At 46.9% G+C, this 13,156-nt stretch overlaps 2 protein-coding genes across 2 annotated transcripts; both read right to left on the bottom strand.

The window, feature by feature from the left end:
• Window positions 1-542: 542 nt before the first annotated feature.
• On the bottom strand, window positions 543-2,628 carry LOC128310878 (uncharacterized). The gene has a single exon (XM_053047620.1). It carries the CDS (start codon window positions 2,377-2,379, stop codon window positions 922-924), a length of 1,458 nt encoding a protein of 485 aa, XP_052903580.1. The 5' UTR covers window positions 2,380-2,628; the 3' UTR covers window positions 543-921.
• Window positions 2,629-3,963: 1,335 nt separating this feature from the next.
• On the bottom strand, window positions 3,964-12,518 carry LOC128298196 (acyl-CoA Delta-9 desaturase-like). The gene is made up of 6 exons (XM_053033942.1): window positions 12,101-12,518; window positions 11,745-12,010; window positions 11,601-11,671; window positions 5,511-5,696; window positions 5,248-5,443; window positions 3,964-5,176 (listed from the first exon to the last, which is right to left on the bottom strand). Exons 1-6 carry the CDS (start codon window positions 12,516-12,518, stop codon window positions 4,673-4,675), a joined length of 1,641 nt encoding a protein of 546 aa, XP_052889902.1. The 3' UTR covers window positions 3,964-4,672.
• Between the last annotated feature and the right edge of the window lie 638 nt (window positions 12,519-13,156).

The raw sequence follows: 13,156 nt of genomic DNA, 5'->3' as shown, positions 1-13,156 counted from the left end.
GGTCCCACAATGTTGTGTCTTAGCGTTAGGTTCAACACACCGATAGCCTTTAATCGAATCATAAATATTTCTTCTCAGCAAACAATAACTTATCTATTTATCGAGCTTATTATGTGATAAGTCTTACGAGCCTGTCTACAGCAATACATATGAAATGTCCTAGACTTGTTAAATAAGGTACAATTTTAGAATGGAAGGTTTTTGTTTTAATTATTTTGAGATACGGCGATTGAAAATAGTCGATCACTTCGGAATCGCCCTGCAAAGTTCATTCATCGTTTGATGAATCGACTATCACTTACACTTACCAAGATTATCAACAATGGCAGTCGAAGCAGATAAAAATGCTTTCCATAGTAAACCCTATGACAGAAATACACCTTATCAGGCGTGTATCTCAATGCGCGGGTTTGTGGTGTAAAATATCAAAGGAAACGTAACGTAAGTCCGTAATGACGCAGGTTTAATAATTCTTTCCGAGCGGAGAAACAACCAGGTTTAGATAAATATGAAATTTCATTTTTTTCCATTTTTATTTTAGATTTTACAGTTTTTTTTGTTCTTTATTACTATCGGAGTAAAAAAATCGTACATAATTTGCTTCAAGTGAATTCTACTCTTTTGTAGAATTGGCTAACATAGGGAACTAATCGAAATCAACCGTGTTGGGGTGAAAGGCGAAGATACAGGGCGATATTCATCACTTGAAAATCGTTTCCGCTACAGGCGTAGCGAACGTGCAGGCGGGCGTACTATTAAGGCGTCAGAAATAAGTCAGTTTGGCGTCTACTCAAAAGTAAGGAACGACGAATGGAAGATATTTACAAAAGCCTTTTTCTCTCAGACGGATGAGAGGATGCGGCGTGATGAAACAAACGTATGAAACTACCGACGAAACGTAACTCACACGGTGTACAATGCTCAGTAGATAATCTGTGACGAAGAATGTCCCCCCGTACCGCTGCCTGATGTGATCGCTTCCTCCAGGTTTGAGTCCAACTTCCGATAGGCAGCCGTATGTTTGCGGCCTTTACTGAACCCACCTCGCCCGCTGCTCGTCCGGCGACCCTCAACGACCAATGCCAACAGTTTCGATTTGTTGTGATATGCCACGTAAAGCATGGCGCAACTGAACATGGCGAACAGGAAATAGGAGAAAAAGTTCGAATCCTTTTGATCGTAAAACGGATCGCTACCAGAAACGATATCGCTTGCCTTCGAACTTTCCGCAAACTCATCCTGTTTTGCCTTTTCCGGTGCCGCTGGTTGCTTTCCAACTGGTTGGATACCGCTCAACTCCAGATCATCTCCATTTTCGTTGACGTCCTCTGCCGAAGCTATGCCATCGGATTCGTCCGAATTATCGTAACCCGCTTGGGTAGCACTTTTAGCATCCTGATTCCCCGTTTGCTTCGGTTCTTCGTCAAACGGTGCCATATCGCCTCCGGCATCATCTATTTCACCCTGTTGCTGATCCATATTGCCCTCGTTCTTATCCGGCAAAGCTGCATCTTGCGACTGCTCCGGAATGTGTTCCGCTGCATTTGGTGCTTTTTCATGGATTTTTGCCCCCGAAACAGGTTCTCCAACGGCAACTGGTTTAACATCTGATTTCGGCTTGTTTGCTTGGCTGATGTCTCTGGATGACGGAGCAAGTGTGACCGCAGCATTAGCATTTTTATCCGTGTTGTCCTTTTTTATTGTTGTCCGTGTATTGTTGATAATTGGGAACGGAACCTTATCTTTGATTTCCTCAGTGGTTGGCTTTTTTATTTCAACCATGGCTGGAACAATCTTGGCGAAATCGGATCGGTTTGTTAAGCTATCTGGTTTATTGCCAGCTAGAGCTTCCATAGGCTGATGTTTGTTTTCTTCTTTGCCAACCGATTGCAATAGCAGTTTATATCCAGAAAACAGCGCTCTGCATACATCGGCCAATACGTTCTCTATCGTATAGCACAACCCAACGCAGGAGGGAGTTCTTTTGAATGGCTCCAATGAGCGAGAAAATAGACTCGCAGGCAATCGTTTCACCGTTTTCGATAGATCGCTGCAAAATTCATCATCCTCAGGCTCGGACAGGTTGTGCGATAGTTCTTGCTCAATTATGTGCTCTATCTCGGTTACTTTGTACCGACTCGCAACTTCCATCATTTTTTTGTACGCAAAGCAACCGGCATCGGTAATGGATGAGCTACAGTAGCTTTGCATACGCTGGAAACGGGTTTCCTGCACCGTTTGACTTATGTTCAATGAGTCACTTTTCGCCAGCGTTGCCGTGGGTTGTAGCAAGCTTGCAGGTTGTTTTCCAACCAGTGTGCTTGTTACGACTACTGATATTAACCCTGTTAGGGCTATTAATATTGCTTCGGTTCGCATTATGCAGGATTTAAACTCTAAAATCGTAGATACCGTATTCCGTTCCTTGGTAGAACGTCAAGTCAACTAAACACAAATGGACGGAGCTCTCCAACTTTACACACTTGACTTCTTCAACTGCTAGTGGTAGCTAGCACTTCGCAATGCGATAAACACTCATCGGTAGCCGTGTATTAGTTCCTATTGCTTCTGCGATGGGATAATAACAGCCACTCGAACCGGAGTTTTTCAATGTTTTCCTTCACAACGAAAAAAAACTACACGGATCGCAAAGAACGATTTGACAAGCGATGGGAAAGTGTCAGTCGACGTTGTTGACAGTTGCGCGTGTACGCTTGTTTACGTGTGTTAGACCGTGGTTACACTAGCAGAATGCAGGGGTTTTCATGAATACAATGGAGCGCTGATTAGCCGTGCTCATCGAGACTCGACGGATGCCGGAAAATCGGATAACACGGATAATAGATAAAAAATAGCATATACAGGCAGTCCCCGAGATACGCGGATTCGGGCATGCGCGGTTTTTTTTTAATTTGACAGGTGAGCTAGTTTATAGCACAAAATCTAAGCAAAAATATGAAAATTGGTCGAAAATAACTTTTTTTTGCCACATAAAACATTTCTTTCTAACTTATTTTAATGTATTCTATCTTAAAATCGCCTGATACGGTGAAAAAATTAAGTTCCGAGAAGAAAGTCGACTCTGTGACTTTGAGGTATAAACGAAATTGCACCAGGATTCGACTTACGCGGAAATTCGAATTACGCTGATTTTACCCGGATTATAGCGGTCCGCTATAATAGCGTATCTCGGGGACTTCCTGTAATTCATCATAGGTGAGGCTATTTAGCGTATAATTTATTTTTCGTCTGTGTTCCAGTATTACAAAGGAAACTGTATTTGTTTTTATTTTCCATTTGAGCTCTTTTATGTTGTAAATATGGGTCTTTTATTTTTTACAATGTTGCAGAGTATGTCAAAGCAGTGGAGTATCAGCGCCGTCTTCCCGCTCTTACTGGCGGACGCATCAATGCAATAACTGCATTGCAATTTGGGCCAACCACGCTTGCTCTCTCCATGTGGAGGACCTAAAAGGACTTCACGGGCTGGGTCCACCGCAGCCTGGCGAGTCTAATAAGCTGTACGACAATGAGTTCGTCGTACGGCTCGTAGAGCTCGCCATTGTAGAGGCTCCACCATTGTCCTTCCACACATACGGGGTCAAAAATCATTCTGAGCATCTTCCTCTCGAACTCGACTCAGAGGGTTTTCAAGTCAATGTCTCAGAAGCGTATGCGAGTACTGGAACTATATAATTTATATATAGTCTCAGGTTTGTTCGTCGCGACAGGTATTTGCTGCGCTGATCGTGGAACAAAGTTAAACGACGAAACTTGTCCAACGCATTTATCAGAAACATCCAAAACGGAAGAAACAAACAAACCGTAATGAGCAGCCTTTTTTACTATTTAACGTCGATAAACTTCAAACCATTTTGCCAGAAAGTCAGTATTTTCGGTTATTTTCAATATGTTTTTATTGTTTTTATTCTCGTTTCTTGTTTTGTGATCCCCACCCCAAAAAGAAAGAATAGAATCCCCACAAACAGCTGTACACGAGACTGTTCTACTCTGTACAGGTGAAGAACTTTACGGCTTAACATTTCCGCGCATCCGCGTTTTTCTTACTTGGCTCAATTAGCTTAGGGTAAAGGTAGGGTAAACGCATTAATATAAAAGTTCATTATCGTAATAATCTTGTGAAAAGATACACAGCGTCGCCCATCCTGCTCTCTGACTCTGACATGGAAACAGGATCTAAATCTCGTTCTATTTTCCTGGATGGAATATATGATGATCGTATTCGACCTTCGGCGAGCAATTAAAATACCATCACAACATTCCAACGATCCTTCTGTGTATAGCAGGGTTAGATCAGCTCGACTGAACATCTGCTAGGGCCTTTGCTTCCCCTTTTGGTGCTGCGAACAAAATAGTGCAGCAAATTTATCGAGAGCGTCCACTGTACATTTGGTATTTCATTGAGCATCTCTCGAAGACAGCTTGGCCTGCCAATCCCGCCAGTGCGTTTGAGGTGTTTAAAAATAGTTGTAGGCCCAACGAGCACGGTTCGGTTCGTACCGGTAGGAAACCCGGACGTCTGGCGTCAGGATCTGTGCAAGATGTAGCAGGTGCTTCAATGCGAGTAGAGACCGAACCGAAGCACGCTCGTTTTGGGGGCGACTAATGCGAACGAAATCATGACTACCGGTAGTAGCCACCCTGCCGTCATCTAGTGGTGACTTGAAGTGGCAGATGCAGCGTCCACCATTACTTTCCGCTTTACGAGCGCGTTGTCGTTGCAGTCGAGGACGTTTAGTGCCGCCTTGCCCTGCACCAGTGCACCCTTGTCGACGTTATTGTTCGTCTGTTGTAGCAACAGTTCGTCCACCGTTTCCGGTACCGATTGCTGCTGTTCCTTGATATATTTCGACAGCTTGTTGTAGATTTGGTTCGCTTCCGTCGTGCGGTTCTCTTCCTCCTTCTGGCGTCTCATCAGCTCCTCGTTCTCCTTCGATAGGATGTCCTCGTCCCGTTCGGACTGCTTCAACTCGTCCGGAATAAGCGCGTAACCGTCGGATTGCAGTATTTTCGGCTTGGGCGTGTGAATTGAGTTGTAGGTCGGATTGGACGGATGCTTCCAGATGTTCCACAGCGTGGTAAAAGCGCTGCGCCCTTCATCCGTACCGTAGGTGTGATGCGATTTGTCGCCGGTACGCATGACACGGTTTTTGACCTGATCAATCGATAAAAAGAAGGATGTGATAACAAATTCGGTGTCCCAGGTGCTTCGCCCGCTTCACTCACCATGTTCGGGGTAGCCGTTTTGCGGTCGTACACTGCGCCAAACTTTGCCAACAGATCGATTAGCGTGCCGGTTAGATTGAGCGGCGTTCCGTACTCCGATGCTCGGTAATCCCACGGGAAGGCATGATGATAGTTGTGCCAGCCCTCACCGACCGCCACGAACGATACAAACATATTCTCCACTGGCCACATGGTCCTGCGCGCAATGGAACAAAACAATCGATCAGCCATGTAATCCTCTCACTCACGACCGTTGTACTCACTTGTCGTAAGGCCGCGTCCCAAACATGTGGGCCGCACTGTTCACCGACCAGGTTCCGTTGAGGCTGAGTACCGTGCGGAAGAAGAACGCTACGAAGAGTGCGTACCAGGGGTTTTCTCCCCAGCAGTAAACCGGAATAGCCGTAGGCCCAAACAGTGCAAAAATTGTGTACAGCAGCTTGTAATGACTGTAAGTAGAGTAGAGACAAAAGCAGTTAGAACATTTATCTTTCCAAACAATTTATTGTACTTTGCTATTTTGAAGAGACTTTTACTAATTCCCTTCTACTTGGGAATATCGTTCGACGCCATGAATGCTAGTTCATGTGCACATTATACAATAGCTTTGCCTGCTCGTTTGTGGGAGGATTTTTAGCGAGCAATTCACTAGGATAGGGCTTTTTTACCGCATTTCTAATGGGCAGATGATGTTGGTGCTAGTCACGCATGCAACTGCAACGATGGAATTGAGTTTTTTTGCAGTTATCCGCGCTGTTACTTATCAGAAACGTACTTTATGGTTTTTTTATCCGATCCCTAATCGTGCGTGCTAATCTCTCAGCAACAGTGCCGTGTGCCGTCGATGAGGAAAAAATCTCCAACCGTATGATTACTACCTGCAAGAGTCGCTTAAGCCCATTTCTTGATAGTTCCTCACGGAGACCTGCGCGAAACCACGCAAACCAGTCCTGTCACGTTTAATGCATGCCTTGCATGGGCCCTGCCATGATTTCTTAGAACGATTGTTTAGATACAACCTTGATTCAACGACTTCCTCCCTGCAAAGCGTGGCCTACTAGATGGATGTAATTATTGACAACGGACGGTGTGTGTCGTTCGATTACAATAAGAAAGTTGCCGCCGGGCCGTGGCGCTGACCGCTACATTACATGTTGGCTACAAGCTAATGACAATCTCGCGCGACTCATTTAACGTTTTGGATCGGAGTGGTCCCGCGAAGGGGTCAGTACGACAGGATACGGGAAACCATCGTGAGCACGTTGCTGGTGGCGTGCGTAACACCGACCCCCCCACAACTGCCAGTGGTCCGAACTTCGTTGCCCCACGTGTTGTGCACGATATTGCGCAACCGATGCCCATCCACCACCGGGAGCATCACACCAGATGGATCAACCCGTTGGGTCCTGCCCCATGTCGACGGATCGATCAGTCAAGGATAACGCTAAAGCACACGATGAAAGAACGACCCACAAATGAAGTGGTTCGCTGCCATGCGCCATGATGAACTGCCCTGCCGACATAGCGCTCACAACTCCTAGCTGCCTCGGTGATCGGTGCTCGAATGCCGCCGCTGACCATGAATTGAAGTTCAATTACGCGCGCGGTCTGCCCCCCAGGCGGTACCCAATTGTTTGCGCACGTAATACGTGCTCTTCGCGCGCGCTGCAGTGATCACTTCATCTGCGCGATCGAAAAGAGTTCGAACCTAAGCCCGAGAGATCTGACCTTCGGTGCTGGAGTGCTGCTAACCCTGAGCCATCGGATGCAAGTGCAGCTTTTCTTCACATTCGTTCGTGCATTAGAAGAGTGTGCATGAAAATGCCGCTGGGTGCCTCATGGTTGCTCGATGATAATTGCCGCAGTCACCTTTCGATGCTGGCGTCGAGTTGCAAATGGCCGCAATCGACGTAGGTTTGTACGCTTCAATAAGACGGCTATTGTTCAATCGGCGCTTTTTGCTTGCATCGATCCATCCCCATCAGCCGTTTTGAACTGATCTACAAAACGATCTACAATTTTGATACAAAACGGTTTGAACATTTGAAAGGTTACAAATTGCTATTCGTACATTCGAATCCGAGCGCTTCCTTGGCAAGTTTAATGTTATACATTTAGAATTCAAATGCTGCGTGTTTTGGTGCTTTCGAAAAAAAAACGCTCACAGTTTTGTGCATAGCGTGTTACAGGAAGTGTTGTTCGTACACAATCGTTCTCTGCACCACACAATACGCCAACGGAGCGCGGGAAAGAAGGTTAATAATTTCAAAACTGCGTGAAGCCTTCTGCGTTTCGCTCGGTAACGAACCAAGGACAGTGAACTATCCCGCCATCCGGCTGTCGTCTTAAATTTTCTGCACTACCGACGACACCGACATGCGATCGTGTGACGCGAATGGTTTTTGTATTCAACCCCCCCTTCCTCCCTCCTTTCCTCCTCCGCTCCTCCTGCTATCCTTGACCCACATCCTAATGCTAACAGTTCCCTCGGCTTTCCATCTCCACGCTGATAACCAGCTGATCAGGTCCAAAAATTCTAAACCCCAGCAACTTGAACCAAGCAGAGCGAAACAAAAAAATGGGTTGAATAAATTTAGACCAACAACTGAACATCCTCGGTGCTGCAGTCATCTGCACCGGCTACATTTGACCGTTAAGCTCCACTAATTTATGCAAGACGTAACAAAAGCGATATCATTTTCGGTACGGCGTTGGGTCGGGCCACTTTGCAACACTTCAGCATACGATTGCATAACGTGTCGCGTCTCCCTTTGCGCCCATCCAACCCCAATCTTTTTCAGTCATTCAACTCGGCCAACCCAAAAACAAACCACGTGGACACAAAGGACTCGGTTTGGTGTGATAAGTAAACCGTTATCGATAAATCAATTCCAATATCCAATCGTCAGCAGTTTGTTGTGCCATTTAACGCGTCACAGTCATCTCATTGGAGTTTAAACAACTGCGTCAACTTCAATTAAAAGATCGATTTCATGACAAGACATTTCAGTTGAAATGCTTATTATTAACAGCAAAGAATTTACAATTTCATTTAAATTTGGAAGAAAAGATAAAGCTAAACGTACGACTTGGAACTATACAAACAACCTCGCTAGTGTTATAATCTCCGGAAAATGATCAACTCTAAGTGGCTTAGCTGAAAACAAGAAGAAATAGTTCGCAAAATCTATATTAAACCACCATCAATCATGATGTATGACCTCGTTTTGGTCGCGGTGGCAAGACACGAACGGGAGCCACTCTGTGTTGCGTCTATGAATGAAAGTCGCCGAAGGTTATTCAAACAAAAGTTTTCGATCCTGCCAGTTAGCCGCTAGCTACCTACACATACTGCATGCTAAGAATGCGTAAGGTTTTGATTGATCGTACACTCCACTGGCGTTGCTAAGCGACCACCACACAGGATGATTAACCAAGGGACCCTTCCTTGATGAGGCTGTCGGAAAAGCCCAATGCTGCCCAACAGCGACTGGTTAGTGCCAATCACTAAACTGCTTGTAAGCTGGCCAGAGCTGGCCTCGGGGACGTCTCTTATAAAAATGAATCAACATCAAACGCAAAGGTCGCTAACAACAATCGGGCGGTGTTTTAGGCAGTCGGCGTGAAGACTGGCTCAACATGCTAGAGCGGATCGAATGAATCGCTTTAAGCACGGCTTGCATACCGTCTTTGCGCGCGACGGTGTGTCTCATTTTGTTTCGATTAGTATAGCTGGATGGAAATTGTGGAAACTGTTCCCCGCTAAGCAGGCTTCCGTGAGCTGGTAGCTGAATTGGCAAAAGTATATCTCTTTCATGAAGATGAAACATGATCACAATCGTAAATTTATTAAACCCGACAAATGGTAATTCACCAAATAAGGAAAAAAAAATCGATCATCAATCAAGTAGGCACGTTACTGCACGATATCATCAATACCAACCAGCTGTCAGATTCCAAGGCGTTCCTGTGGTGTTGGATCGTCTAGGACAGTCCAACCTTCTGGTCGCTTAAAAACACGCACAGGTGGTTGACTTTCGGCTTTGTTGGATGATTCTCGTTGTCGAAAAGAATCCTCTTTCGCTACAGTACGGTCAATTACGGTTTTCTCCCCCTACATTTTGCGCAAGTTACGCACGACGGTGTGTTTGCTTACGTTTGTCGAGCATCATCCATTCGTCCGTTCCGACGTCGGAAGCGATCGGCGCACTTTTGCGCTTCATTAGGCAATTTTCTACACCACGCCTGTTACATTCTGCGGCCATAGCTCACCTGGTAGTAGAATGATGGTAGGATTTCCACCAAAAACACCATCCACAGACGTCATGAGGAAATCGTTTCGTACTAAATCGGATAAATTAATCTCGCCGTTTGCGTGTTGGCTTGCGAACGCAAAAAGGAAACAACGGCCGTTTCTTCATCCTCTCGAAATTCAACAAATGAAATATGCTTCCTATTCCCTCACATGTCCATTGCCACGGCACAATTCATTGATGACTTACAAAGTTGATTCTAATGAAGCCGCTGTTCCATGGCTTTGCTACTTAAGAGTGAAACAATGGGGTGGCAAGGATTAGTCACTATTCGCACGAAAACCCACGATTTCTCAGACAAAATAGAGAGAGAGGGAGAGAGAGAGACTAAACTGTCCAGTGGAGTCGTCCGACTCTATTACTTAAATTCATATATTCAGCTTGCTGGAGGCCACAGCACGTCTCGTACTAAATGTGGCAAGGTCAAAACTAGTCCGATCTGGTCTTTCTCTCGTGACGCGGTTCCAGCGAAATCAATACATTACAGCATCTTTTCTGCTGATGGGGGAAAAAAAGTTAAATCAAATCGTTACAAAACGCAAACGGATATGCGAAGCGGGGAGTGCGTTGCGCAAGCGTCACGCAGCTATCATAAGGCACGGATTTGATTAATTTAAGCACTGGAATGAAACAAACAAACAAAAAAAAAAAGCACGAATCTGATCGGCTTGAAAGGTTGGTGAGATTTATACGAGAGCGTTATTGCACACTTTTGCAGCAAAACAATTTGAATATTTCCAAGGTAAAAACTCCTGTCTACACAAGTTGCCCGATGTTGCCCGATGAAGCTTGAACATCCTTTGGATTTTGGTGGTTTGGTGTTGGTTTGTTTTCATTTTTTCGTATTCCAAGCGTAGGCCGAATTAGACAGCGAAAGCCTTGAGAGTCTGATAGTCTAATATTCGTTGGCAAATTCAAAATCTGCTTCAGATTTTATGCTGCATTACGGATCAAACTGTGTCCTATCGTCTCTCTTTCTTTCACTCTTCCTATCTCTCTATCTCTCTTTCTCTCACACCTTCTGTTGTTTATTTCATCACTGATAGTTTTTTTTAATGTATCCATAAACTTTTTCGTGAGTTTTATTGTATTTCTTTTCTAACCCCTCCATCCGAGTGGCGTGCCGGTGGCAAGAGGATGGAGGTCGCTGCATAACTTTAGTAAGGGTCCGGCATCGACCGACCAAGACACCAAGATTAGGCAATCGACGACCACGACAAAAGCACGGAACAAGCACGGACGGGGTGCGTTCGTAACGGCCGGTTGTCTCGTAAGATTTGGGTCTGCCGAAAACGTGAGGAAAAAAATTAAGCAAGCCCAGTGAGAGAAGAGAGAAAGCTTTGCAATAAATATGGTGCAACGTTCGACTAGCCCACATGCTGGAGCTGTTCACCTATCGGGCGGCCGTTCGATCGGGTCTCGCATGAGACGCCGGGCGGAGTCGCTCGATGACGTCGGCTCGTGGCGGAACGCATCTCCAGCATGAACGTTTATTGTTTTCAACTGCACCATGCACCGCAGTGTGGCTTCGTGAACTGGAGTACAAATACGGTTCCAAGGTCGACAGAATCCAACAGCGGCTACAGTGGGTACACACTCTCGCGCAACGAATGTCAACGATCTCTTGGACATGGACAGAAGCGTACCGAAAATGGTTGCGCTTGGACACGGTCATTAACAACGGCCGTCGAATGATGGCACAGCCAACCCCGTGTCGGTAACTCAAGGCGGCACACGCGCGGTACTGCTGAGAGTGCGCGGCCCCAGAGGTCAGATCTTTCACCACGATGCTGGTGTTGAACACTTTCGTTATGATGGCTTCAGCAATTGCGCACCGAGCTTTTCATTAGTGAGGCGGCCACACTGGCCTACAGCCTCACACACCGTAATTGATCGATGGACACCTCGGCGAAGGTTAGGTGCATCTCATTATGAGCGACCGAATTGGCCGTGAACGTCTGTCTCGAGTGTTCGACAATGTGCCAACACCAGCCCTGCCGATGGAGGGGTTTGATCGGGGTAAATGAGATGGGTACTTACTCCTTTTGGAACATAATCAGCGGATCTGCCTCTAGATCGGACATGTCGATCTTCTTGCCGTATTCTATCACCTGTGAGAAGAAGAGAATTTATCCGCCGTGAAAATCACTTCGTTCCGCCAGAGCCACAGCTCGAACGACTCACCTTCGGGTGCTTTCGGGACAGAAGCCATCCAATGTGCGAGAAAAAGAATCCACGGTTAGCGTTGTGCGGGTCGGCGTCCGTGTCCGAGAACTTGTGGTGCTGTCGGTGGTCGCGAACCCACACGTACAGGCAGTTCTGTCCGGCCAGTGTATGCATCCACAGCAGGATGATCCTCAGCCAGAGCTTCGCCTTGAACGCCCGGTGAGACCAGAGTCGATGGGCACCCATCGTTACACCCTGCCCAGAGGCGTACATGAGCCAAAGCGCTAGGAAGAGAAGAGTAAACAAGCCAGTCAGTATGCTGCGCCCTGCCCTGTCCGTCGCCCACTCGGAGCGGCCCCCGTCTCAATACGTACTGTAAAGCGTCGTACGATAGTCGCAGTATCGCCAGAAAGCCAGATGTAGTCCTACCCAGCCGCAGATGTGTAGCAGCAGAAATCCGACCACATTCTTCCACACGATTTCTCGCTTAAAGTTGAAATCCGTTCCGATCTCGGAAGGCAGGATGGGCGTAGCGGAACCGATCTCCTTCAGCTTCCGGTCCACCTCTGCCTCGTGCACCACATTGCTGCAGGTTTGCAGTGCCTTCTCGAACTGGGCCCCGGAGAGTGTTGAGTCGGATTGGGACAGCTCCGCCACGAGGATGTCGGCCGTCGTTGCCCGGTTATGTGGGTCAGTCTGTGATTGTTCTGGCTTGCGGTCGGCGATTGCCGTCTCGATGAGTTCGGGCGTTTTGGCGCACAAGATCGTTTTCGTCTGCGAGTCGGCTCCCATGGTGAGGCTGCATGGTGGGTGAAAAGAAGCAGAAAAGAAATTCTCAATGCCTGCTGAGTGTATTGAAACATAATGCGACTATCCAATCTGCATCTTCGTTCGCATCTGTTCGATGGCAGCGGTGCAACGGCGTTCTACGATGCAAATACACAGCCAGTGTGACATCATCGGCTTGCATGTGCAACGGACCACATACTCCCGATGTGTTCATAATGGAATGAATGGCGCGAAAACTACCAATCCGAACGGCTTGCGATGCACAAGGATTGCCCACCTTCCGCCCAGCCACCGTCAGCTCCAGCCGCAGTGTCCAGCCCAAGTCTTGCGCAATGGTACATTTGCGCCGTCTGCCTTACACCTGGGCCATCTCGCGACCATTTCTCCTTGAGCTCCGGTGCCCTAAAGCCCTTGACGGGGCGTGTAAATGTGTGACTGCCCGTGTGCCGTTTTGACGCCACCGGTCGCTGTCAGCTTTTATGATTCCCTCGTGCCACATTTCCCCATCGAACGATCGATGCAGATAGCAGTTCATCGGTTAAAACCGCACACTACGGCAGTGAGACAGTGAGCGATACCGGTTCGCACATTCTTTTGTGATGGAAAAACATGACCACAGGCATGCAGCCAAGTGCGGGGCG

Source organism: Anopheles moucheti, chromosome 2, assembly GCF_943734755.1.
Source record: "Anopheles moucheti chromosome 2, idAnoMoucSN_F20_07, whole genome shotgun sequence".
In the NCBI taxonomy this organism is placed as follows: Eukaryota; Metazoa; Arthropoda; class Insecta; order Diptera; family Culicidae; genus Anopheles; species Anopheles moucheti.
This window is presented reverse-complemented; position numbering and strand designations above follow the sequence as displayed.